This window comes from Mustelus asterias, chromosome 25, assembly GCF_964213995.1.
Source record: "Mustelus asterias chromosome 25, sMusAst1.hap1.1, whole genome shotgun sequence".
NCBI classification, from domain to species: Eukaryota; Metazoa; Chordata; class Chondrichthyes; order Carcharhiniformes; family Triakidae; genus Mustelus; species Mustelus asterias.
In genome coordinates, this window is record NC_135825.1 from 41,934,887 (window position 1) to 41,960,416 (window position 25,530).

The window sequence follows — 25,530 nt, forward strand, 5'->3', positions numbered from 1 at the left end:
CTTTACAGGCACTGTTTGCTGGGCAGTGCGGTGTCTTTACAGACGCTGTTTGCTGGGCAGTGCGGTGTGTTTACAGGCGCTGTTTGCTGGGCAGTGCGGTGTGTTTACAGGCGCTGTTTGCTGGGCAGTGCGGTGTGTTTACAGGCGCTGTTTGTTGGGCAGTGCGGTGTGTTTACAGGCGCTGTTTGCTGGGCAGTGCGGTGTGTTTACAGGCGCTGTTTGCTGGGCAGTGCGGTGTGTTTACTGGCGCTGTTTGCTGGGCAGTGCGGTGTGTTTACAGACGCTGTTTGCTGGGCAGTGCGGTGTGTTTACAGACGCTGTTTGCTGGGCAGTGCGGTGTGTTTACTGGCGCTGTTTGCTGGGCAGTGCGGTGTCTTTACAGGCGCTGTTTGCGGGGCAGTGCTGTGTGTTTACAGGCGCTGTTTGCTGGGCAGTGCGGTGTCTTTACAGGCGCTGTTTGCTGGGCAGTGCGGTGTCTTTACAGGCGCTGTTTGCTGGGCAGTGCGGTGTGTTTACAGGAGCTGTTTGTTGGGCAGTGCGGTGTGTTTACAGGCGCTGTTTGTTGGGCAGTGCGGTGTGTTTACAGGCGCTGTTTGTTGGGCAGTGCGGTGTGTTTACAGGCGCTGTTTGCTGGGCAGTGCGGTGTGTTTACAGGGGCTGTTTGCTGGGCAGTGCTGTGTGTTTACAGGGGCTGTTTGCTGGGCAGTGCGGTGTGTTTACAGGGGCTGTTTGCTGGGCAGTGCGGTGTGTTTACAGGAGCTGTTTGTTGGGCAGTGCGGTGTGTTTACAGGGGCTGTTTGCTGGGCAGTGCTGTGTGTTTACAGGGGCTGTTTGCTGGGCAGTGCGGTGTGTTTACAGACGCTGTTTGCGGGGCAGTGCGGTGTGTTTACAGGGGCTGTTTGCTGGGCAGTGCGGTGTGTTTACAGGCGCTGTTTGCTGGACAGTGCAGTGTGTTTACAGGCGCTGTTTCCGGGGCAGTGCGGTTTGTTTCCAGGCGCTGTTTCCTGGGCAGTGCGGTGTGTTTACAGATGCTGTTTGCTGGGCAGTGCGGTGTGTTTACAGGGGCTGTTTGTTGGGCAGTGCTGTGTGTTTACAGGCAATGTTTGCTGGGCAGTGCGGTGTGTTTACAGGCGCTGTTTGCTGGGCAATGCGGTGTGTTTACAGGGGCTGTTTGTTGGGCAGTGCGGTGTGTTTACAGGTGTTGTTTGCGGGGCAGTGCGGTGTGTTTACAGGTGTTGTTTGCTGGGCAGTGCGGTGTGTTTACAGGTGTTGTTTGCTGGGCAGTGCTGTGTGTTTACAGGCGCTGTTTGTTGGGCAGTGCGGTGTGTTTACAGGTGTTGTTTGCGGGGCAGTGCGGTGTGTTTACAGGTGTTGTTTGCTGCGCAGTGCTGTGTGTTTACAGGCAATGTTTGCTGGGCAGTGCGGTGTGTTTACAGGCGCTGTTTGCTGGGCAGTGCGGTGTGTTTACAGGGGCTGTTAGCTGGGCAGTGCAGTGTGTTTACAGGGGCTGTTTGCTGGGCAGTGCGGTGTGTTTACAGGCGCTGTTTGTTGGGCAGTGCTGTGTGTTTACAGGAGCTGTTTGCTGGGCAGTGCGGTGTGTTTACAGGTGTTGTTTGCTGGGCAGTGCGGTGTGTTTACAGGTGTTGTTTGCTGGGCAGTGCTGTGTGTTTACAGGCAATGTTTGCTGGGCAGTGCGGTGTGTTTACAGGCGCTGTTTGCTGGGCAGTGCGGTGTGTTTACAGGGGCTGTTAGCTGGGCAGTGCAGTGTGTTTACAGGGGCTGTTTGCTGGGCAGTGCGGTGTGTTTACAGGGGCTGTTTGCTGGGCAGTGCGGTGTGTTTACAGACGCTGTTTGCTGGGCAGTGCGGTGTGTTTACTGGCGCTGTTTGCTGGGCAGTGCGGTGTGTTTACAGGCGCTGTTTGCTGTGCAGTGCGGTGTGTTTACAGGCGCTGTTCGCTGGGCAGTGCGGTGTGTTTACAGGCGCTGTTTGCTGGGCAGTGCAGTGTGTTTACAGGCGCTGTTTGCGGCGCAGTGCGGTGTCTTTACAGGCGCTGTTTGCGGGGCAGTGCGGTGTCTTTACAGGCGCTGTTTGCTGTGCAGTGCTGTGTGTTTACAGGCACTGTTTGCGGGGCAGTGCGGTGTGTTTACAGGCGCTGTTTGCGGCGCAGTGCGGTGTGTTTACAGGCACTGTTTGCGGGGCAGTGCGGTGTGTTTACAGGCGCTGTTTGCGGGGCAGTGCGGTGTGTTTACAGGCACTGTTTGCGGGGCAGTGCGGTGTCTTTACAGGCGCTGTTTGCGGGGCAGTGCGGTGTGTTTACAGGCGCTGTTTGCTGGGCAGTGCGGTGTGTTTACAGGCGCTGTTTGCTGGGCAGTGCGGTGTGTTTACAGACGCTGTTTGCTGGGCAGTGCGGTGTGTTTACAGACGCTGTTTGTTGGGCAGTGCGGTGTGTTTACAGGCGCTGTTTGCTGGGCAGTGCGGTGTGTTTACAGGCGCTGTTTGCTGGGCAGTGCGGTGTGTTTACAGGCGCTGTTTGCTGGGCAGTGCGGTGTGTTTACAGACGCTGTTTGCTGGGCAGTGTGGTGTGTTTACAGACGCTGTTTGCTGTGCAGTGCGGTGTGTTTACTGGCGCTGTTTGCTGGGCAGTGCGGTGTGTTTACAGACGCTGTTTGCTGGGCAGTGCGGTGTGTTTACAGACGCTGTTTGCTGGGCAGTGAGGTGTGTTCACAGGCGCTGTTTGCTGGGCAGTGCGGTGTCTTTACAGGCGCTGTTTGCGGGGCAGTGCGGTGTGTTTACTGGCGCTGTTTGCTGGGCAGTGCGGTGTGTTTACAGACGCTGTTTGCTGGGCAGTGCGGTGTGTTTACAGACGCTGTTTGCTGGGCAGTGAGGTGTGTTCACAGGCGCTGTTTGCTGGGCAGTGCGGTGTCTTTACAGGCGCTCTTTGCGGGGCAGTGCGGTGTGTTTACAGGCGCTGTTTGCGGGGCAGTGCGGTGTGTTTACAGGCGCTGTTTGCGGGGCAGTGCGGTGTGTTTACTGGCGCTGTTTGCGGGGCAGTGCGGTGTGTTTACAGACTCTGTTTGCTGGGCAGTGCGGTGTGTTTACAGGCGCTGTTTGCTGGGCAGTGCGGTGTGTTTACAGGCGCTGTTTGCTGGGCAGTGTGGTGTGTTTACAGACGCTGTTTGCTGTGCAGTGCGGTGTGTTTACTGGCGCTGTTTGCTGGGCAGTGCGGTGTGTTTACAGACGCTGTTTGCTGGGCAGTGCGGTGTGTTTACAGACGCTGTTTGCTGGGCAGTGAGGTGTGTTCACAGGCGCTGTTTGCTGGGCAGTGCGGTGTCTTTACAGGCGCTGTTTGCGGGGCAGTGCTGTGTGTTTACAGGAGCTGTTTGTTGGGCAGTGCGGTGTGTTTACAGGCGCTGTTTGCTGGGCAGTGCTGTGTGTTTACAGGAGCTGTTTGTTGGGCAGTGCGGTGTGTTTACAGGGGCTGTTTGCTGGGCAGTGCTGTGTGTTTACAGGGGCTGTTTGCTGGGCAGTGCGGTGTGTTTACAGGGGCTGTTTGCTGGGCAGTGCGGTGTGTTTACAGACGCTGTTTGCGGGGCAGTGCTGTGTGTTTACAGGCGCTGTTTGCTGGACAGTGCAGTGTGTTTACAGGCGCTGTTTCCGGGGCAGTGCGGTTTGTTTCCAGGCGCTGTTTCCTGGGCAGTGCGGTGTGTTTACAGATGCTGTTTGCTGGGCAGTGCGGTGTGTTTACAGGGGCTGTTTGTTGGGCAGTGCTGTGTGTTTACAGGCAATGTTTGCTGGGCAGTGCGGTGTGTTTACAGGCGCTGTTTGCTGGGCAATGCGGTGTGTTTACAGGGGCTGTTTGTTGGGCAGTGCGGTGTGTTTACAGGTGTTGTTTGCGGGGCAGTGCGGTGTGTTTACAGGTGTTGTTTGCTGGGCAGTGCGGTGTGTTTACAGGTGTTGTTTGCTGGGCAGTGCTGTGTGTTTACAGGCGCTGTTTGTTGGGCAGTGCGGTGTGTTTACAGGTGTTGTTTGCGGGGCAGTGCGGTGTGTTTACAGGTGTTGTTTGCTGGGCAGTGCTGTGTGTTTACAGGCAATGTTTGCTGGGCAGTGCGGTGTGTTTACAGGCGCTGTTTGCTGGGCAGTGCGGTGTGTTTACAGGGGCTGTTAGCTGGGCAGTGCAGTGTGTTTACAGGGGCTGTTTGCTGGGCAGTGCGGTGTGTTTACAGGCGCTGTTTGTTGGGCAGTGCTGTGTGTTTACAGGAGCTGTTTGCTGGGCAGTGCGGTGTGTTTACAGGTGTTGTTTGCTGGGCAGTGCGGTGTGTTTACAGGTGTTGTTTGCTGGGTAGTGCTGTGTGTTTACAGGCAATGTTTGCTGGGCAGTGCGGTGTGTTTACAGGCGCTGTTTGCTGGGCAGTGCGGTGTGTTTACAGGGGCTGTTAGCTGGGCAGTGCAGTGTGTTTACAGGGGCTGTTTGCTGGGCAGTGCGGTGTGTTTACAGGGGCTGTTTGCTGGGCAGTGCGGTGTGTTTACAGACGCTGTTTGCTGGGCAGTGCGGTGTGTTTACTGGCGCTGTTTGCTGGGCAGTGCGGTGTGTTTACAGGCGCTGTTTGCTGTGCAGTGCGGTGTGTTTACAGGCGCTGTTTGCTGGGCAGTGCGGTGTGTTTACAGGGGCTGTTTGCGGGGCAGTGTGGTGTGTTTACAGGCGCTGTTTGCTGGGCAGTGCGGTGTGTTTACAGGCGCTGTTTGCGGGGCAGTGCGGTGTGTTTACAGGCGCTGTTTGCTGGGCAGTGCGGTGTGTTTACAGGTGTTGATTGCGGGGCAGTGCGGTGTGTTTACAGGCACTGTTTGCTGGGCAGTGCGGTGTGTTTACAGGCAATGTTTGCTGGGCAGTGCGGTGTGTTTACAGGCGCTGTTTGCTGGGCAGTACGGTGTGTTTACAGGCGCTGTTTGCTGGGCAGTGCGGTGTGTTTACAGGCACTGTTTGCTGGGCAGTGCGGTGTGTTTACAGGCAATGTTTGCTGGGCAGTGCGGTTTGTTTACAGGCGCTGTTTGCTGGGCAGTACGGTGTGTTTACAGGCGCTGTTTGCTGCGCAGTGCGGTGTGTTTACAGGCACTGTTTGCTGGGCAGTGTGGTGTGTTTACAGGGGCTGTTTGCTGGGCAGTGCTGTGTGTTTACAGGGGCTGTTTGCGGGGCAGTGCGGTGTGTTTACAGGGGCTGTTTGCTGGGCAGTGCGGTGTGTTTACAGGGGCTGTTTGCTGGGCAGTGCGGTGTGTTTACAGGCGCTGTTTGTTGGGCAGTGCTGTGTGTTTACAGGGGCTGTTTGCGGGGCAGTGCGGTGTGTTTACAGGCGCTGTTTGTTGGGCAGTGTGGTGTGTTTACAGGGGCTGTTTGCTGGGCAGTGCGGTGTGTTTACAGGGGCTGTTAGCTGGGCAGTGCAGTGTGTTTACAGGGGCTGTTTGCTGGGCAGTGCGGTGTGTTTACAGGGGCTGTTTGCTGGGCAGTGCGGTGTGTTTACAGACACTGTTTGCTGGGCAGTGCGGTGTGTTTACTGGCGCTGTTTGCTGGGCAGTGCGGTGTGTTTTCAGGCGCTGTTTGCTGTGCAGTGCGGTGTGTTTACAGGCGCTGTTCGCTGGGCAGTGCGGTGTGTTTACAGGCAATGTTTGTTGGGCAGTGCGGTGTGTTTACAGGCACTGTTTGCTGGGCAGTGCGGTGTGTTTACAGGCGCTGTTCGCTGGGCAGTGCGGTGTGTTTACAGGCAATGTTTGTTGGGCAGTGCGGTGTGTTTACTGGCACTGTTTGCTGGGCAGTGCGGTGTGTTTACTGGCGCTGTTTACTGGGCAGTGCGGTGTGTTTACAGGCACAGTTTGCTGGGCAGTGCGGTGTGTTTACAGGCGCTGTTTGCTGGGCAGTGCGGTGTGTTTACAGGGGCTGTTTGCTGGGCAGTGCGGTGTGTTTACAGGCACTGTTTGCTGGGCAGTGTGGTGTGTTTACAGGGGCTGTTTGCTGGGCAGTGCTGTGTGTTTACAGGGCTGTTTGCGGGGCAGTGCGGTGTGTTTACAGGGGCTGTTTGCTGGGCAGTGCGGTGTGTTTACAGGGGCTGTTAGCTGGGCAGTGCAGTGTGTTTACAGGGGCTGTTTGCTGGGCAGTGCGGTGTGTTTACAGGGGCTGTTTGCTGGGCAGTGCGGTGTGTTTACAGACCCTGTTTGCTGGGCAGTGCGGTGTGTTTACTGGCGCTGTTTGCGGGGCAGTGCGGTGTGTTTACAGGCGCTGTTTGCTGTGCAGTGCGGTGTGTTTACAGGCGCTGTTTGCTGGGAAGTGCAGTGTGTTTACACGCGCTGTTTGCTGGGCAGTGCGGTGTGTTTACAGGCGCTGTTCGCTGGGCAGTGCGGTGTGTTTACAGGCGCTGTTTGCTGGGAAGTGCAGTGTGTTTACACGCGCTGTTTGCTGGGCAGTGCGGTGTGTTTACAGGCGCTGTTCGCTGGGCAGTGCGGTGTGTTTACAGGCGCTGTTTGCTGGGAAGTGCAGTGTGTTTACAGGCGCTGTTTGCTGGGCAGTGCGGTGTGTTTACAGGCGCTGTTTGCGGGGCAGTGCGGTGTGTTTACAGGCGCTGTTTGTTGGGCAGTGCTGTGTGTTTACGGGCACTGTTTGCGGGGCAGTGCGGTGTCTTTACAGGCGCTGTTTGCTGGGCAGTGCGGTGTGTTTACAGGCACTGTTTGCTGGGCAGTGCGGTGTGTTTACAGGCGCTGTTTGCTGGGCAGTGCGGTGTGTTTACAGGCGCTGTTTGCGGCGCAGTGCGGTGTCTTTACAGGCGCTGTTTGCGGGGCAGTGTGGTGTGTTTACCGACGCTGTTTGCTGGGCAGTGCGGTGTGTTTACAGGCGCTGTTTGCTGTGCAGTGCGGTGTGTTTACAGGCGCTGTTCGCTGGGCAGTGCGGTGTGTTTACAGGCGCTGTTTGCTGGGAAGTGCAGTGTGTTTACAGGCGCTGTTTGCTGGGCAGTGCGGTGTGTTTACGGGCACTGTTTGCGGGGCAGTGCGGTGTCTTTACAGGCGATGTTTGCTGGGCAGTGCGGTTTGCTTACAGGCGCTGTTTGCTGGGCAGTACGGTGTGTTTACAGGCGCTGTTTGCTGGGCAGTGCGGTGTGTTTCCAGGCACTGTTTGCTGGGCAGCGTGGTGTGTTTACAGGGGCTGTTTGCTGGGCAGTGCTGTGTGTTTACAGGGGCTGTTTGCGGGGCAGTGCGGTGTGTTTACAGGGGCTGTTTGCTGGGCAGTGCGGTGTGTTTACAGGGGCTGTTTGCGGGGCAGTGCGGTGTGTTTACAGGCGCTGTTTTTTGGGCAGTGCGGTGTGTTTACAGGCACTGTTTGCTGGGCAGTGCGGTGTGTTTACAGGCGCTGTTTGCTGGACAGTGCGGTGTGTTTACAGGCACAGTTTGCTGGGCAGTGCGGTGTGTTTACAGGCGCTGTTTGCGGGGCAGTGCGGTGTGTTTACAGGCGCTGTTTGCTGGGCAGTGCGGTGTGTTTACAGGTGTTGTTTGCGGGGCAGTGCGGTGTGTTTACAGGCACTGTTTGCTGGGCAGTGCGGTGTGTTTACAGGCAATGTTTGCTGGGCAGTGCGGTGTGTTTACAGGCGCTGTTTGCTGGGCAGTACGGTGTGTTTACAGGCGCTGTTTGCTGGGCAGTGCGGTGTGTTTACAGGCACTGTTTGCTGGGCAGTGCGGTGTGTTTACAGGCAATGTTTGCTGGGCAGTGCGGTTTGTTTACAGGCGCTGTTTGCTGGGCAGTACGGTGTGTTTACAGGCGCTGTTTGCTGGGCAGTGCGGTGTGTTTACAGGCACTGTTTGCTGGGCAGTGTGGTGTGTTTACAGGGGCTGTTTGCTGGGCAGTGCTGTGTGTTTACAGGGGCTGTTTGCGGGGCAGTGTGGTGTGTTTACAGGGGCTGTTTGCTGGGCAGTGCGGTGTGTTTACAGGGGCTGTTTGCTGGGCAGTGCTGTGTGTTTACAGGGGCTGTTTGCGGGGCAGTGCGGTGTGTTTACAGGGGCTGTTTGTTGGGCAGTGCGGTGTGTCTACAGGCGCTGTTTGTTGGGCAGTGCGGTGTGTTTACAGGCGCTGTTTGCGGAGCAGTGCGGTGTGTTTACAGGCGCTGTTTGCTGGACAGTGCGGTGTGTTTACAGGCACTGTTTGCGGGTCAGTGCGGTGTGTTTACAGGCGCTGTTTGCTGGGCAGTGCGCGGTGTCTGCAGGCGCTGTTTGTTGGGCAGTGCGGTGTGTTTACAGGGGCTGTTTGTTGGGCAGTGCTGTGTGTTTACAGGCGCTGTTTGTTGGGCAGTGCGGTGTGTTTACGGGCACTGTTTCCTGGGCAGTGCGGTGTGTTTACAGGCGCTGTTTGTTGGGCAGTGCGGTGTGTTTACAGGTGTTTTTTGCGGGGCAGTGCTGTGTGTTTACAGGCGCTCTTTGCTGGGCAGTGCGGTGTGTTTACAGGCGCTGTTTGCTGGGCTGTGCGGTGTGTTTACAGGCAATGTTTGCTGGGCAGTGCGGTGTGTTCACAGGCGCTGTTTGCTGGGCAGTGCGGTGTGTTTACAGGCGCTGTTTGCTGGGCAGTGCGGTGTGTTTACAGGCACTGTTTGCTGGGCAGTGTGGTGTGTTTACAGGGGCTGTTTGCTGGGCAGTGCTGTGTGTTTACAGGGGCTGTTTGCGGGGCAGTGCGGTGTGTTTACAGGAGCTGTTTGCTGGGCAGTGCGGTGTGTTTACTGGCGCTGTTTGCTGGGCAGTGCGGTGTGTTTTCAGGCGCTGTTTGCTGTGCAGTGCGGTGTGTTTACAGGCGCTGTTCGCTGGGCAGTGCGGTGTGTTTACAGGCAATGTTTGTTGGGCAGTGCGGTGTGTTTACAGGCACTGTTTGCTGGGCAGTGCGGTGTGTTTACAGGCGCTGTTCGCTGGGCAGTGCGGTGTGTTTACAGGCAATGTTTGTTGGGCAGTGCGGTTTGTTTACTGGCACTGTTTGCTGGGCAGTGCGGTGTGTTTACTGGCGCTGTTTGCTGGGCAGTGCGGTGTGTTTACAGGCACAGTTTGCTGGGCAGTGCGGTGTGTTTACAGGCGCTGTTTGCTGGGCAGTGCGGTGTGTTTACAGGGGCTGTTTGCTGGGCAGTGCGGTGTGTTTACAGGCACTGTTTGCTGGGCAGTGTGGTGTGTTTACAGGGGCTGTTTGCTGGGCAGTGCTGTGTGTTTACCGGGGCTGTTTGCGGGGCAGTGCGGTGTGTTTACAGGGGCTGTTTGCTGGGCAGTGCGGTGTGTTTACAGGGGCTGTTAGCTGGGCAGTGCAGTGTGTTTACAGACGCTGTTTGCTGGGCAGTGCGGTGTGTTTACAGGGGCTGTTTGCTGGGCAGTGCGGTGTGTTTACAGACGCTGTTTGCTGGGCAGTGCGGTGTGTTTACTGGCGCTGTTTGCTGGGCAGTGCGGTGTGTTTACAGGCGCTGTTTGCTGTGCAGTGCGGTGTGTTTACAGGCGCTGTTCGCTGGGCAGTGCGGTGTGTTTACAGGCGCTGTTTGCTGGGAAGTGCAGTGTGTTTACAGGCACTGTTTGCTGGGCAGTGCGGTGTGTTTACTGGCGCTGTTTGCTGGGCAGTGCGGTGTGTTTACAGGCGCTGTTTGCTGGGCAGTGCGGTGTGTTTACAGGCGCTGTTTGCTGGGCAGTGCGGTGTGTTTACAGGCACTGTTTGCTGGGCAGTGCGGTGTGTTTACTGGCGCTGTTTGCTGGGCAGTGCGGTGTGTTTACAGGCGCTGTTTGCTGGGCAGTGCGGTGTGTTTACAGGCGCTGTTCGCTGGGCAGTGCGGTGTGTTTACAGGCGCTGTTTGCTGGGAAGTGCAGTGTGTTTACAGGCGCTGTTTGCTGGGCAGTGCGGTGTGTTTACAGGCGCTGTTTGCGGGGCAGTGCGGTGTGTTTACAGGCGCTGTTTGTTGGGCAGTGCTGTGTGTTTACGGGCACTGTTTGCGGGGCAGTGCGGTGTCTTTACAGGCGCTGTTTGCTGGGCAGTGCGGTGTGTTTACAGGCGCTGTTTGCTGGGCAGTGCGGTGTGTTTACAGGCGCTGTTTGCTGGGCAGTGCGGTGTGTTTACAGGCGCTGTTTGCGGGGCAGTGCGGTGTGTTTACAGGCGCTGTTTGTTGGGCAGTGCTGTGTGTTTACGGGCACTGTTTGCGGGGCAGTGCGGTGTGTTTACAGGCGCTGTTTGCGGCGCAGTGCGGTGTCTTTACAGGCGCTGTTTGCGGGGCAGTGCGGTGTGTTTACAGGCGCTGTTTGCTGTGCAGTGCGGTGTGTTTACAGGCGCTGTTCGCTGGGCAGTGCGGTGTGTTTACAGGCGCTGTTTGCTGGGAAGTGCAGTGTGTTTACAGGCGCTGTTTGCTGGGCAGTGCGGTGTGTTTACAGGCGCTGTTTGCGGGGCAGTGCGGTGTGTTTACAGGCGCTGTTTGTTGGGCAGTGCTGTGTGTTTACAGGCGCTGTTTGCTGGGCAGTGCGGTGTGTTTACAGGCGCTGTTTGCGGGGCAGTGCGGTGTCTTTACAGGCGCTGTTTGCTGGGCAGTGCGGTGTGTTTACAGGCGCTGTTTGCGGCGCAGTGCGGTGTGTTTACAGGCGCTGTTTGCGGGGCAGTGCGGTGTGTTTACAGACGCTGTTTGCTGGGCAGTGCGGTGTGTTTACAGGCGCTGTTTGCTGGGCAGTGCGGTGTGTTTACAGGCGCTGTTTGCTGGGCAGTGCGGTGTGTTTACAGACGCTGTTTGCTGGGCAGTGTGGTGTGTTTACAGACGCTGTTTGCTGTGCAGTGCGGTGTGTTTACTGGCGCTGTTTGCTGGGCAGTGCGGTGTGTTTACAGACGCTGTTTGCTGGGCAGTGCGGTGTGTTTACAGACGCTGTTTGCTGGGCAGTGAGGTGTGTTCACAGGCGCTGTTTGCTGGGCAGTGCGGTGTCTTTACAGGCGCTGTTTGCGAGGCAGTGCAGTATCTTTACAGGCGCTGTTTGCGGGGCAGTGCGGTGTGTTTACAGGCGCTGTTTGCGGGGCAGTGCGGTGTGTTTACAGGCGCTGTTTGCGGGGCAGTGCGGTGTCTTTACAGGCGCTGTTTGCGGGGCAGTGCGGTGTGTTTACAGGCGCTGTTTGCGGGGCAGTGCGGTGTCTTTACAGGCGCTGTTTGCGGGGCAGTGCGGTGTCTTTACAGGCGCTGTTTGCGGGGCAGTGCGGTGTGTTTACAGGCGCTGTTTGCTGGGCAGTGCGGTGTCTTTACAGGCAATGTTTGCTGGGCAGTGCGGTGTGTTTACAGGCAATGTTTGCTGGGCAGTGCGGTGTGTTTACAGGCAATGTTTGCTGGGCAGTGCGGTGTGTTTACAGGTGCTGTTTGCTGGGCAGTGCGGTGTGTTTACAGACGGTGTTTGCTGGGCAGTGCGGTGTGTTTACAGGCAATGTTTGCTATGCAGTGCGGTGTGTTTACAGGCGCTGTTTGCTGGGCAGTGCGGTGTGTTTACAGGGGCTGTTTGTTGGGCAGTGCTGTGTGTTTACGGGCACTGTTTGCTGGGCAGTGCGGTGTGTTTACAGGCAATGTTTGCTGGGCAGTGCGGTGTGTTTACAGACGGTGTTTGCTGGGCAGTGCGGTGTGTTTACAGACGGTGTTTGCTGGGCAGTGCGGTGTGTTTACAGGCAATGTTTGCTATGCAGTGCGGTGTGTTTACAGGCGCTGTTTGTTGGGCAGTGCTGTGTGTTTACGGGCACTGTTTGCTGGGCAGTGCGGTGTGTTTACAGGTGCTGTTTGTTGGGCAGTGCGGTGTGTTTACAGGTGTTGTTTGCGGGGCAGTGCTGTGTGTTTACAGGCGCTGTTTGCTGGGCAGTGCGGTGTGTTTACAGGCACTGTTTGCTGGGCTGTGCGGTGTGTTTACAGGCAATGTTTGCTGGGCAGTGCGGTGTGTTTACAGGCAATGTTTGCTATGCAGTGCGGTGTGTTTACAGGCGCTGTTTGCTGGGCAGTGCGGTGTGTTTACAGGGGCTGTTTGTTGGGCAGTGCTGTGTGTTTACAGGCGCTGTTTGTTGGGCAGTGCGGTGTGTTTACGGGCACTGTTTCCTGGGCAGTGCGGTGTGTTTACAGGCGCTGTTTGTTGGGCAGTGCGGTGTGTTTACGGGTGTTTTTTGCGGGGCAGTGCTGTGTGTTTACAGGCGCTCTTTGCTGGGCAGTGCGGTGTGTTTACAGGCGCTGTTTGCTGGGCTGTGCGGTGTGTTTACAGGCAATGTTTGCTGGGCAGTGCGGTGTGTTCACAGGCGCTGTTTGCTGGGCTGTGCGGTGTGTTTACAGGCAATGTTTGTTGGGCAGTGCGGTGTGTTTACAGGCACTGTTCGCTGGGCAGTGCGGTGTGGCTACAGGCACTGTTTGCTGGGCAGTGCGGTGTGTTTACAGGCGCTGTTTGCTGGGCAGTGCAGTGTGTTTACAGGCACTGTTTGCTGGGCAGTGCTGTGTGTTTACGGGCACTGTTTGCTGGGCAGTGCGGTGTGTTTACAGGCGCTGTTTGCTGGGCAGTGCGGTGTGTTTACAGGCGCTGTTTGCTGGGCAGTGCGGTGTGTTTACTGGCGCTGTTTGCTGGGCAGTGCGGTGTGTTTACAGGCACAGTTTGCTGGGCAGTGCGGTGTGTTTACAGGCGCTGTTTGCGGGGCAGTGCGGTGTGTTTACAGGCGCTGTTTGCTGGGCAGTGCGGTGTGTTTACAGGTGTTGTTTGCGGGGCAGTGCGGTGTGTTTTCAGGCACTGTTTGCTGGGCAGTGCGGTGTGTTTACAGGCAATGTTTGCTGGGCAGTGCGGTGTGTTTACAGGCGCTGTTTGCTGGGCAGTACGGTGTGTTTACAGGCGCTGTTTGCTGGGCGGTGCGGTGTGTTTACAGGCACTGTTTGCTGGGCAGTGCGGTGTGTTTACAGGCAATGTTTGCTGGGCAGTGCGGTTTGCTTACAGGCGCTGTTTGCTGGGCAGTACGGTGTGTTTACAGGCGCTGTTTGCTGGGCAGTGCGGTGTGTTTCCAGGCACTGTTTGCTGGGCAGCGTGGTGTGTTTACAGGGGCTGTTTGCTGGGCAGTGCTGTGTGTTTACAGGGGCTGTTTGCGGGGCAGTGCGGTGTGTTTACAGGGGCTGTTTGCTGGGCAGTGCGGTGTGTTTACAGGGGCTGTTTGCGGGGCAGTGCGGTGTGTTTACAGGCGCTGTTTTTTGGGCAGTGCGGTGTGTTTACAGGCACTGTTTGCTGGGCAGTGCGGTGTGTTTACAGGCGCTGTTTGCTGGACAGTGCGGTGTGTTTACAGGCACAGTTTGCTGGGCAGTGCGGTGTGTTTACAGGCGCTGTTTGCGGGGCAGTGCGGTGTGTTTACAGGCGCTGTTTGCTGGGCAGTGCGGTGTGTTTACAGGTGTTGTTTGCGGGGCAGTGCGGTGTGTTTACAGGCACTGTTTGCTGGGCAGTGCGGTGTGTTTACAGGCAATGTTTGCTGGGCAGTGCGGTGTGTTTACAGGCGCTGTTTGCTGGGCAGTACGGTGTGTTTACTGGCGCTGTTTGCTGGGCAGTGCGGTGTGTTTACAGGCACTGTTTGCTGGGCAGTGCGGTGTGTTTACAGGCAATGTTTGCTGGGCAGTGCGGTTTGTTTACAGGCGCTGTTTGCTGGGCAGTACGGTGTGTTTACAGGCGCTGTTTGCTGGGCAGTGCGGTGTGTTTACAGGCACTGTTTGCTGGGCAGTGTGGTGTGTTTACAGGGGCTGTTTGCTGGGCAGTGCTGTGTGTTTACAGGGGCTGTTTGCGGGGCACTGCGGTGTGTTTACAGGGGCTGTTTGCTGGGCAGTGCGGTGTGTTTACAGGGGCTGTTTGCTGGGCAGTGCGGTGTGTTTACAGGCGCTGTTTGTTGGGCAGTGCTGTGTGTTTACAGGGGCTGTTTGCGGGGCAGTGCGGTGTGTTTACAGGCGCTGTTTGTTGGGCAGTGCGGTGTGTCTACAGGCGCTGTTTGTTGGGCAGTGCGGTGTGTTTACAGGCGCTGTTTGCGGGGCAGTGCGGTGTGTTTACAGGCGCTGTTTGCTGGACAGTGCGGTGTGTTTACAGGCACTGTTTGCGGGTCAGTGGGGTGTGTTTACAGGCGCTGTTTGCTGGGCAGTGCGCGGTGTCTACAGGCGCTGTTTGTTGGGCAGTGCGGTTTGTTTCCAGGCGCTGTTTGCTGGGCAGTGCGGTGTGTTTACAGGGGCTGTTTGCGGGGCAGTGCGGTGTGTTTACAGGCGCTGTTTGCGGGGCAGTGCGGTGTGTTTTCAGGCGCTGTTTGCGGGGCAGTGCGGTGTGTTTACAGGCACTGTTTGCTGGGCAGTGTGGTGTGTTTACAGGGGCTGTTTGCTGGGCAGTGCTGTGTGTTTACAGGGGCTGTTTGCGGGGCAGTGCGGTGTGTTTACAGGGGCTGTTTGCTGGGCAGTGCGGTGTGTTTACAGGGGCTGTTTGCTGGGCAGTGCGGTGTGTTTACAGGCGCTGTTTGTTGGGCAGTGCTGTGTGTTTACAGGGGCTGTTTGCGGGGCAGTGCGGTGTGTTTACAGGCGCTGTTTGTTGGGCAGTGCGGTGTGTCTACAGGCGCTGTTTGTTGGGCAGTGCGGTGTGTTTACAGGCGCTGTTTGCGGGGCAGTGCGGTGTGTTTACAGGCGCTGTTTGCTGGACAGTGCGGTGTGTTTACAGGCACTGTTTGCGGGTCAGTGGGGTGTGTTTACAGGCGCTGTTTGCTGGGCAGTGCGCGGTGTCTACAGGCGCTGTTTGTTGGGCAGTGCGGTTTGTTTCCAGGCGCTGTTTGCTGGGCAGTGCGGTGTGTTTACAGGGGCTGTTTGCGGGGCAGTGCGGTGTGTTTACAGGCGCTGTTTGCGGGGCAGTGCGGTGTGTTTACAGGCACTGTTTGCTGGGCAGTGTGGTGTGTTTACAGGGGCTGTTTGCTGGGCAGTGCTGTGTGTTTACAGGGGCTGTTTGCGGGGCAGTGCGGTGTGTTTACAGGGGCTGTTTGCTGGGCAGTGCGGTGTGTTTACAGGGGCTGTTTGCTGGGCAGTGCGGTGTGTTTACAGGCGCTGTTTGTTGGGCAGTGCTGTGTGTTTACAGGGGCTGTTTGCGGGGCAGTGCGGTGTGTTTACAGGCGCTGTTTGTTGGGCAGTGCGGTGTGTCTACAGGCGCTGTTTGTTGGGCAGTGCGGTGTGTTTGCAGGCGCTGTTTGCGGGGCAGTGCGGTGTGTTTACAGGCGCTGTTTGCTGGACAGTGCGGTGTGTTTACAGGCACTGTTTGCGGGTCAGTGGGGTGTGTTTACAGGCGCTGTTTGCTGGGCAGTGCGCGGTGTCTACAGGCGCTGTTTGTTGGGCAGTGCGGTTTGTTTCCAGGCGCTGTTTGCTGGGCAGTGCGGTGTGTTTACAGGGGCTGTTTGCGGGGCAGTGCGGTGTGTTTACAGGCGCTGTTTGCGGGGCAGTGCGGTGTGTTTACAGGCGCTGTTTGCGGGGCAGTGCGGTGTGTTTACAGGCGCTGTTTGCTGGGCAGTGCGCGGTGTCTACAGGCGCTGTTTGTTGGGCAGTGCGGTGTGTTTACAGGTGTTGTTTGCGGGGCAGTGCGGTGTGTTTACAGGCGCTGTTTGCTGTGCAGTGCGGTGTGTTTACAGGCGCTGTTCGCTGGGCAGTGCGGTGTGTTTACAGGCGCTGTTTGCTGGGAAGTGCAGTGTGTTTACAGGCGCTGTTTGCTGGGCAGTGCGGTGTGTTTACAGGCGCTGTTTGCGGGGCAGTGCGGTGTGTTTACAGGCGCTGTTTGTTGGGCAGTGCTGTGTGTTTACAGGCGCTGTTTGCTGGGCAGTGCGGTGTGTTTACAGGCGCTGTTTGCGGGGCAGTGCGGTGTTTTTTCAGGCGCTGTTTGCTGGGCAGTGCGGTGTGTTTACAGGCGCTGTTTGCGGCGCAGTGCGGTGTGTTTACAGGCGCTGTTTGCGGGGCAGTGCGGTGTGTTTACAGACGCTGTTTGCTGGGCAGTGCGGTGTGTTTACAGGCGCTGTTTGCTGGGCAGTGCGGTGTGTTTACAGGCGCTGTTTGCTGGGCAGTGCGGTGTGTTTACAGACGCTGTTTGCTGGGCAGTGTGGTGTGTTTACAGACGCTGTTTGCTGTGCAGTGCGGTGTGTTTACTGGCGCTGTTTGCTGGGCAGTGCGGTGTGTTTACAGACGCTGTTTGCTGGGCAGTGCGGTGTGTTTACAGACGCTGTTTGCTGGGCAGTGAGGTGTGTTCACAGGTGCTGTTTGCTGGGCAGTGCGGTGTCTTTACAGGCGCTGTTTGCGAGGCAGTGCGGTATCTTTACAGGCGCTGTTTGCGGGGCAGTGCGGTGTGTTTACAGGCGCTGTTTGCGGGGCAGTGCGGTGTGTTTACAGGCGCTGTTTGCGGGGCAGTGCGGTGTCTTTACAGGCGCTGTTTGCGGGGCAGTGCGGTGTGTTTACAGGCGCTGTTTGCGGGGCAGTGCGGTGTCTTTACAGGCGCTGTTTGCGGGGCAGTGCGGTGTCTTTACAGGCGCTGTTTGCGGGGCAGTGCGGTGTGTTTACAGGCGCTGTTTGCTGGGCAGTGCGGTGTCTTTACAGGCAATGTTTGCTGGGCAGTGCGGTGTGTTTACAGGCAATGTTTGCTGGGCAGTGCGGTGTGTTTACAGGCAATGTTTGCTGGGCAGTGCGGTGTGTTTACAGGTGCTGTTTGCTGGGCAGTGCGGTGTGTTTACAGACGGTGTTTGCTGGGCAGTGCGGTGTGTTTACAGGCAATGTTTGCTATGCAGTGCGGTGTGTTTACAGGCGCTGTTTGCTGGGCAGTGCGGTGTGTTTACAGGGGCTGTTTGTTGGGCAGTGCTGTGTGTTTACGGGCACTGTTTGCTGGGCAGTGCGGTGTGTTTACAGGCAATGTTTGCTGGGCAGTGCGGTGTGTTTACAGACGGTGTTTGCTGGGCAGTGCGGTGTGTTTACAGACGGTGTTTGCTGGGCAGTGCGGTGTGTTTACAGGCAATGTTTGCTATGCAGTGCGGTGTGTTTACAGGCGCTGTTTGTTGGGCAGTGCTGTGTGTTTACGGGCACTGTTTGCTGGGCAGTGCGGTGTGTTTACAGGTGCTGTTTGTTGGGCAGTGCGGTGTGTTTACAGGTGTTGTTTGCGGGGCAGTGCTGTGTGTTTACAGGCGCTGTTTGCTGGGCAGTGCGGTGTGTTTACAGGCACTGTTTGCTGGGCTGTGCGGTGTGTTTACAGGCAATGTTTGCTGGGCAGTGCGGTGTGTTTACAGGCAATGTTTGCTATGCAGTGCGGTGTGTTTACAGGCGCTGTTTGCTGGGCAGTGCGGTGTGTTTACAGGGGCTGTTTGTTGGGCAGTGCTGTGTGTTTACAGGCGCTGTTTGTTGGGCAGTGCGGTGTGTTTACGGGCACTGTTTCCTGGGCAGTGCGGTGTGTTTACAGGCGCTGTTTGTTGGGCAGTGCGGTGTGTTTACAGGTGTTTTTTGCGGGGCAGTGCTGTGTGTTTACAGGCGCTCTTTGCTGGGCAGTGCGGTGTGTTTACAGGCGCTGTTTGCTGGGCTGTGCGGTGTGTTTACAGGCAATGTTTGCTGGGCAGTGCGGTGTGTTCACAGGCGCTGTTTGCTGGGCTGTGTGGTGTGTTTACAGGCAATGTTTGTTGGGCAGTGCGGTGTGTTTACAGGCACTGTTCGCTGGGCAGTGCGGTGTGGCTACAGGCACTGTTTGCTGGGCAGTGCGGTGTGTTTACAGGCGCTGTTTGCTGGGCAGTGCAGTGTGTTTACAGGCACTGTTTGCTGGGCAGTGCTGTGTGTTTACGGGCACTGTTTGCTGGGCAGTGCGGTGTGTTTACAGGCGCTGTTTGCTGGGCAGTGCGGTGTGTTTACAGGCGCTGTTTGCTGGGCAGTGCGGTGTGTTTACTGGCGCTGTTTGCTGGGCAGTGCGGTGTGTTTACAGGCACAGTTTGCTGGGCAGTGCGGTGTGTTTACAGGCGCTGTTTGCGGGGCAGTGCGGTGTGTTTACAGGCGCTGTTTGCTGGGCAGTGCGGTGTGTTTACAGGTGTTGTTTGCGGGGCAGTGCGGTGTGTTTTCAGGCACTGTTTGCTGGGCAGTGCGGTGTGTTTACAGGCAATGTTTGCTGGGCAGTGCGGTGTGTTTACAGGCGCTGTTTGCTGGGCAGTACGGTGTGTTTACAGGCGCTGTTTGCTGGGCGGTGCGGTGTGTTTACAGGCACTGTTTGCTGGGCAGTGCGGTGTGTTTACAGGCAATGTTTGCTGGGCAGTGCGGTTTGTTTACAGGCGCTGTTTGCTGGGCAGTACGGTGTGTTTACAGGCGCTGTTTGCTGGGCAGTGCGGTGTGTTTCCAGGCACTGTTTGCTGGGCAGTGTGGTGTGTTTACAGGGGCTGTTTGCTGGGCAGTGCTGTGTGTTTACAGGGGCTGTTTGCGGGGCAGTGCGGTGTGTTTACAGGGGCTGTTTGCTGGGCAGTGCGGTGTGTTTACAGGGGCTGTTTGCGGGGCAGTGCGGTGTGTTTACAGGCGCTGTTTTTTGGGCAGTGCGGTGTGTTTACAGGCACTGTTTGCTGGGCAGTGCGGTGTGTTTACAGGCGCTGTTTGCTGGACAGTGCGGTGTGTTTACAGGCACAGTTTGCTGGGCAGTGCGGTGTGTTTACAGGCGCTGTTTGCGGGGCAGTGCGGTGTGTTTACAGGCGCTGTTTGCTGGGCAGTGCGGTGTGTTTACAGGTGTTGTTTGCGGGGCAGTGCGGTGTGTTTACAGGCACTGTTTGCTGGGCAGTGCGGTGTGTTTACAGGCAATGTTTGCTGGGCAGTGCGTTGTGTTTACAGGCGCTGTTTGCTGGGCAGTACGGTGTGTTTACAGGCGCTGTTTGCTGGGCAGTGCGGTGTGTTTACAGGCACTGTTTGCTGGGCAGTGCGGTGTGTTTACAGGCAATGTTTGCTGGGCAGTGCGGTTTGTTTACAGGCGCTGTTTGCTGGGCAGTACGGTGTGTTTACAGGCGCTGTTTGCTGGGCAGTGCGGTGTGTTTACAGGCACTGTTTGCTGGGCAGTGTGGTGTGTTTACAGGGGCTGTTTGCTGGGCAGTGCTGTGTGTTTACAGGGGCTGTTTGCGGGGCACTGCGGTGTGTTTACAGGGGCTGTTTGCTGGGCAGTGCGGTGTGTTTACAGGGGCTGTTTGCTGGGCAGTGCGGTGTGTTTACAGGCGCTGTTTGTTGGGCAGTGCTGTGTGTTTACAGGGGCTGTTTGCGGGGCAGTGCGGTGTGTTTACAGGCGCTGTTTGTTGGGCAGTGCGGTGTGTCTACAGGCGCTGTTTGTTGGGCAGTGCGGTGTGTTTACAGGCGCTGTTTGCGGGGCAGTGCGGTGTGTTTACAGGCGCTGTTTGCTGGACAGTGCGGTGTGTTTACAGGCACTGTTTGCGGGTCAGTGGGGTGTGTTTACAGGCGCTGTTTGCTGGGCAGTGCGCGGTGTCTACAGGCGCTGTTTGTTGGGCAGTGCGGTTTGTTTCCAGGCGCTGTTTGCTGGGCAGTGCGGTGTGTTTACAGGGGCTGTTTGCGGGGCAGTGCGGTGTGTTTACAGGCGCTGTTTGCGGGGCAGTGCGGTGTGTTTTCAGGCGCTGTTTGCGGGGCAGTGCGGTGTGTTTACAGGCACTGTTTGCTGGGCAGTGTGGTGTGTTTACAGGGGCTGTTTGCTGGGCAGTGCTGTGTGTTTACAGGGGCTGTTTGCGGGGCAGTGCGGTGTGTTTACAGGGGCTGTTTGCTGGGCAGTGCGGTGTGTTTACAGGGGCTGTTTGCTGGGCAGTGCGGTGTGTTTACAGGCGCTGTTTGTTGGGCAGTGCTGTGTGTTTACAGGGGCTGTTTGCGGGGCAGTGCGGTGTGTTTACAGGCGCTGTTTGTTGGGCAGTGCGGTGTGTCTACAGGCGCTGTTTGTTGGGCAGTGCGGTGTGTTTACAGGCGCTGTTTGCGGGGCAGTGCGGTGTGTTTACAGGCGCTGTTTGCTGGACAGTGCGGTGTGTTTACAGGCACTGTTTGCGGGTCAGTGGGGTGTGTTTACAGGCGCTGTTTGCTGGGCAGTGCGCGGTGTCTACAGGCGCTGTTTGTTGGGCAGTGCGGTTTGTTTCCAGGCGCTGTTTGCTGGGCAGTGCGGTGTGTTTACAGGGGCTGTTTGCGGGGCAGTGCGGTGTGTTTACAGGCGCTGTTTGCGGGGCAGTGCGGTGTGTTTACAGGCACTGTTTGCTGGGCAGTGTGGTGTGTTTACAGGGGCTGTTTGCTGGGCAGTGCTGTGTGTTTACAGGGGCTGTTTGCGGGGCAGTGCGGTGTGTTTACAGGGGCTGTTTGCTGGGCAGTGCGGTGTGTTTACAGGGGCTGTTTGCTGGGCAGTGCGGTGTGTTTACAGGCGCTGTTTGTTGGGCAGTGCTGTGTGTTTACAGGGGCTGTTTGCGGGGCAGTGCGGTGTGTTTACAGGCGCTGTTTGTTGGGCAGTGCGGTGTGTCTACAGGCGCTGTTTGTTGGGCAGTGCGGTGTGTTTGCAGGCGCTGTTTGCGGGGCAGTGCGGTGTGTTTACAGGCGCTGTTTGCTGGACAGTGCGGTGTGTTTACAGGCACTGTTTGCGGGTCAGTGGGGTGTGTTTACAGGCGCTGTTTGCTGGGCAGTGCGCGGTGTCTACAGGCGCTGTTTGTTGGGCAGTGCGGTTTGTTTCCAGGCGCTGTTTGCTGGGCAGTGCGGTGTGTTTACAGGGGCTGTTTGCGGGGCAGTGCGGTGTGTTTACAGGCGCTGTTTGCGGGGCAGTGCGGTGTGTTTACAGGCGCTGTTTGCGGGGCAGTGCGGTGTGTTTACAGGCGCTGTTTGCTGGGCAGTGCGCGGTGTCTACAGGCGCTGTTTGTTGGGCAGTGCGGTGTGTTTACAGGTGTTGTTTGCGGGGCAGTGCTGTGTGTTTACAGGCGCTGTTTGCTGGGCAGTGCGGTGTGTTTACAGGCGCTGTTTGCTGGGCAGTGCAGTGTGTTTACAGGCACTGTTTGCTGGGCAGTGCTGTGTGTTTACGGGCACTGTTTGCTGGGCAGTGCGGTGTGTTTACAGGCGCTGTTTGCTGGGCAGTGCGGTGTGTTTACAGGCGCTGTTTGCTGGGCAGTGCGGTGTGTTTACAGGGGCTGTTTGTTGGGCAGTGCTGTGTGTTTACAGGCGCTGTTTGTTGGGCAGTGCGGTGTGTTTACGGGCACTGTTTCCTGGGCAGTGCGGTGTGTTTACAGGCGCTGTTTGTTGGGCAGTGCGGTGTGTTTACAGGTGTTTTTTGCGGGGCAGTGCTGTGTGTTTACAGGCGCTCTTTGCTGGGCAGTGCGGTGTGTTTACAGGCGCTGTTTGCTGGGCAGTGCGGTGTGTTTACAGGCGCTGTTTGCTGGGCAGTGCTGTGTGTTTACAGGCGCTGTTTGCTGGGCAGTGCGGTGTGTTTACAGATGCTGTTTGCTGGGCAGTGCGGTGTGTTTACAGATGCTGTTTGCTGGGCAGTGCGGTGTGTTTACAGGTGCCATTTGTTGGACAGTGCGGTGTTTTTTTTTGGGCAGCAGTCATTGTGTTTTGATGATGATTTCACTGCTTTCCTCTCTCTCTCTCTAGATCCTCGATGAAGTTGAGAAACGCAGACAAATCTCTTTGGCTGTCATTTACCCCTTCATGCAGGGCCTGCGGGAAGCAGCCTTCCCCGCTCCCGGGAAGACTGTCTCTGTCAAAAGCTTCATCCCAGAGTCGGGAACAGAGGTGAATCTTCAACCACTAACATTATTGGATATTTCACAAATCATCTCTCTCTCAGTTTTCAACATGTGGCCATCACTGCTGGCTGGCAACAATTGCCCACCCCTAATTGCTCTTCAGAAGGTGACAGTGAGCTGCTGCCTTGCATCGCTGCTGTCCGTGAGATGTAGGTACACCCACATTGCTGTTAGGGAGGGACTTTCAGGCCTCTGCCCCAGTAACGGTGAAGGAACAGTGTTATGTTTCCAAGTCAGGCTGGTTAGTGACTGAGAGCGGAACTCCAGGTGCTGGTGTTCCTAGCTATCTGCCCGTCATTCCAGATGGTAGAGTTTGTGGGTTTGGAAGGTGCTGCCTCCGGTACCTTACTGAGTTCCTGCAGTGCATCAAAGAACAAAGAACAGTACAGCACAGGAAACAGGCCCTTCGGCCCTCCAAGCCTGTGCCGACTTATAGACCATCTTATAGATGGTGCACACAGCTGTCACTGTGCATTGGTGGTGGAGGGAGTGAATATTGAAGGTTTTGGATGTGGTGCCAATCAAGTGGGCTGCTTTGTCCTGGATGGTGTCGAGCTTCTTGAGTGTTGTTGGAGCTGCAGCCATCCAGGCCAGTGAGGAGTATTCCACCACACTCCTGACTTGTGCCTTGTAGATTGTAGCCATGATGTGGAGATGCCAGTGTTGGACGATGGTGGATACATTAAAAAGTCTCACAGCACCAGGTTAAAGTCCAACAGGTTTATTTGCTGTCCTGGTGGACAGGCTCTGGGGAGTCAGGAGGTTAGTTACTCATTGCAGGATTCCCAGAGTTTGATCTGCATTTGTAGCCACAGTATTTATTTGGCTGGGTCCAGTTCAGTTTCTGGTCAGTGGTAACTCCCAGGATGTTGATAGTGGGGGTTGAGTGATTGTAATGCTGTTGAACAACAAGGGGAGATGGGTCGACTGACTCTGTCTTGTTGGAGGTGGATCTTATCTGTCACTTGATAGTGTAAATGTTACCTGCCACTTGTCAGCCCAAGCCTGAATGTTGTCCAGATCCTGTTGCATTTGGACATGGACTGTTTCAGCATCCGAGGAATCGCAAATGATGCTAATGAGAATGATAACAGTGGGAATTCTGTTTTCATTAATCTAAGTGGATTTACCCTTGTCCTCTGGCTTGCTACCTTAAAGTAGACATTGACCTTTGACATGGTGGAACATGAGCTGAGTTTGGACAATCGGCACCAGACACAAATTTGATGTAAACTCACAACCTCACTCGAGGAGGTGGTGGGGTGGAGTGCTGGGGGGGGGGGGGTCAACTTAAACTGTCCTGATTTCCCTGCTCACCATCGTCCAGAAACAGAAAGGTGTTTTTATTCTGATTTCCTCCTTTATAAATGGAGCCATATTTGCCCCAATTCTTAAATTTGGAGAGTTTCAATCCTCTATGAATAATTTGCACAGCAAACTCAAGTTAAGATGAAACATGCGTGAGAAGGGTTTCACAATCTCCACCCCTTTTACATTCGCACAATAAACGGGAGGTAAGGAAGAAGGTTGAGGGCACGACCAACATAAAATACAATTTAGGGTTTTACATGTGTCCAGAATCAGGAGTACAATGAAAGGTTTCTTCCGAGGGGAGACTGACTGATTGGACAACACCACAAGGCACATCATGGGGGAATGGGACATTCCGCCCACATATCCTCGTCAGCAGGAATACTTTATAAAGTCATTTTTTGAATGTTTTTCAAAATTGCTCAGCTGACAAGGTAGCTGTCTGGTCACATGCTGCCTTCTGGAAGTTTCTGACTGAACAAAGACGTCTGGAATGTAAAACACCTGGCATGAACACAGACAATGGCAAACTGCCCCAGCTGGTTTAGAAAAATTCTTTCATGGGATCTGGGCATCGCTGCTGTAGCTCTGAAATCATATGAAGGTCAGACTAAATAATGTCCCTCAAGGACATTAGTGAACCAGATGGGTTTTTACAACAATCGACAATGGCTTCATGGTCATCATTAGATTTTTAAATTCAAATTTCACCATCTGCCGTGGTGGGATTTGAACCCAGGTCCCCAGAACATTACCCTGGGTCTCGGGATTACTAGCCCAGTGACAATATCACTGTGCCATCGCCTCCCCCATGAATATGAAAACTGGCATTGTTCAAAAACAAATCCTCCAATAATGGTGCTAATGACCGAAGCATTAAGTGTTTTAACACAGTGGTTTCAATAGGGGGCTTTGTTTAACAACCCGAAACCAGCGTCTCCAAGAACAAAAAAAATCCTGACTCTAATTAAACATCTGAAAATTCCAGCCATGGGAACATACCTCCTCTGTTCCTCATGGAGGTGGAGTGGTGGGAGGTATTTCTCATGACCTCTAAGCTTTACTGTAATATTGCCCAGTGGAACTGAACTCTTTTGACATCCAACATGAACAGAACTCCAGGCAACAGCCCGCACTGTGCTGGTGGCAGCAGAAAGAACTCTGGCCCTCATTAGAAACTGCAAACTGCTGAAACCTTTTTAGATGTCTTGCTCTGTGGGATACCCTACAATCAGTCAGTCTCCCCTCGGAAGAATCCTTTCATTGTACTTCTGATTGTGTTTCTGAGTTTGAATCTTGCATTGGGTAAAATTGGGTGATGGGGGAGGAGGAGGCAGCTCCTCTCACTGGAGCCCAAGCTTTGAAACATTGGAAGACTTCTGCCTCAACACTCAGGCGGGGGCGTCCTGAAACAGTGGCTCAACATTGGCTGGTGGGGGACCTTCCAGTCCTGCTGATGTCGATGGCATTCTGCAATGTTTGCTGATCGGGCATACCAAGGGAATCGGCCGTGGGGTGGGGGGGAAGGGGGTGGGTGCGAGGTTGCCATCAGCTGGAGCTGGAAAATCAGCCCATATATATTTCCAATCTTCACATCTGACCATGACATAAAAAAATAGATTATTCCAGTTACAAGTTTATAAATGGGAGAGCAGAGGGGCGTGAATAGACCATTTAACCCCCTGAGCCAGGATGAGGCCATTCATCCTCTGGAACAGGAGGAGACCATTCAGCCCCTCGAACCTGACACATGAGAGAAAGCCAGTTATCCCCTGGAACAGGAGGAGGCCATTCAGACACTGTGGACTGTTATATCAAAACAGGAATGGACCATTCTTGGGAATACAATGCCAATGAGGCAGGATCATGCTTTAGTCAAACGTAGGGGAGGTTCAGAGACCAGGCATTCTGTAAACCCGTTGGCATGGTGAATGAGTAGCCTTCTGGAGACTGTAATGGACTTGTGCCAGTTTCTGATACTTTCCCAATGCCTTCTACCGAGGAGTGTGAATGAAGTGGAGAAACCCAGACTTGATCCAGCATTAGAGCAGGATTGGCCTTTAACACAGCCCCTAATCTGGTTAATAAAACACTTGTAAAACAAGTTGTGTGCAAACACTTAACAGAGACACCGTGCTGATTTGTGCCTCAGAGTGAAGGCTTTTGTTCATCTGCTTTGTCCTCTGTAGATCATCAAGCTCACACGGCCCTCCGACTCTCGACTCGAACATGTAGATTTCTCCTCACTCTTCAAATACTTGCCTGAGGAAAACGTTATCCAAATCTTCGCCTCATTGCTGCTAGAAAGACGGCTGATATTCCTGGCAGAGGAACTCAGGTACAAGAGAGGAAATCAAATATGGGGGTAAATACACTGGGGGAGGGGGTAAATACACTGGGGGCGGGGGTAAGTACACTGGGGGATGGGGTAAGTACACTGGGG

General features: G+C 55.6%; 1 protein-coding gene across 9 annotated transcripts in view; it reads left to right on the forward strand.

The window, feature by feature from the left end:
- Nucleotides 1-25,530, forward strand: part of dennd2da (DENN/MADD domain containing 2Da) — a 155,584-nt gene that overhangs the window by 115,738 nt on the left and 14,316 nt on the right. For all 9 annotated transcript variants that reach the window (XR_013500924.1, XR_013500925.1, XM_078242352.1 and 6 more), the window contains 2 exons: nt 21,622-21,762; nt 25,277-25,425. Coding sequence is in view for 7 of the 9 variants with exons in the window: in XM_078242352.1 (XP_078098478.1) it covers nt 21,622-21,762; nt 25,277-25,425 (290 nt within the window). In the remaining 2 variants the exon portion in view is untranslated. The remainder of the gene's footprint in view (nt 1-21,621; nt 21,763-25,276; nt 25,426-25,530) is intronic.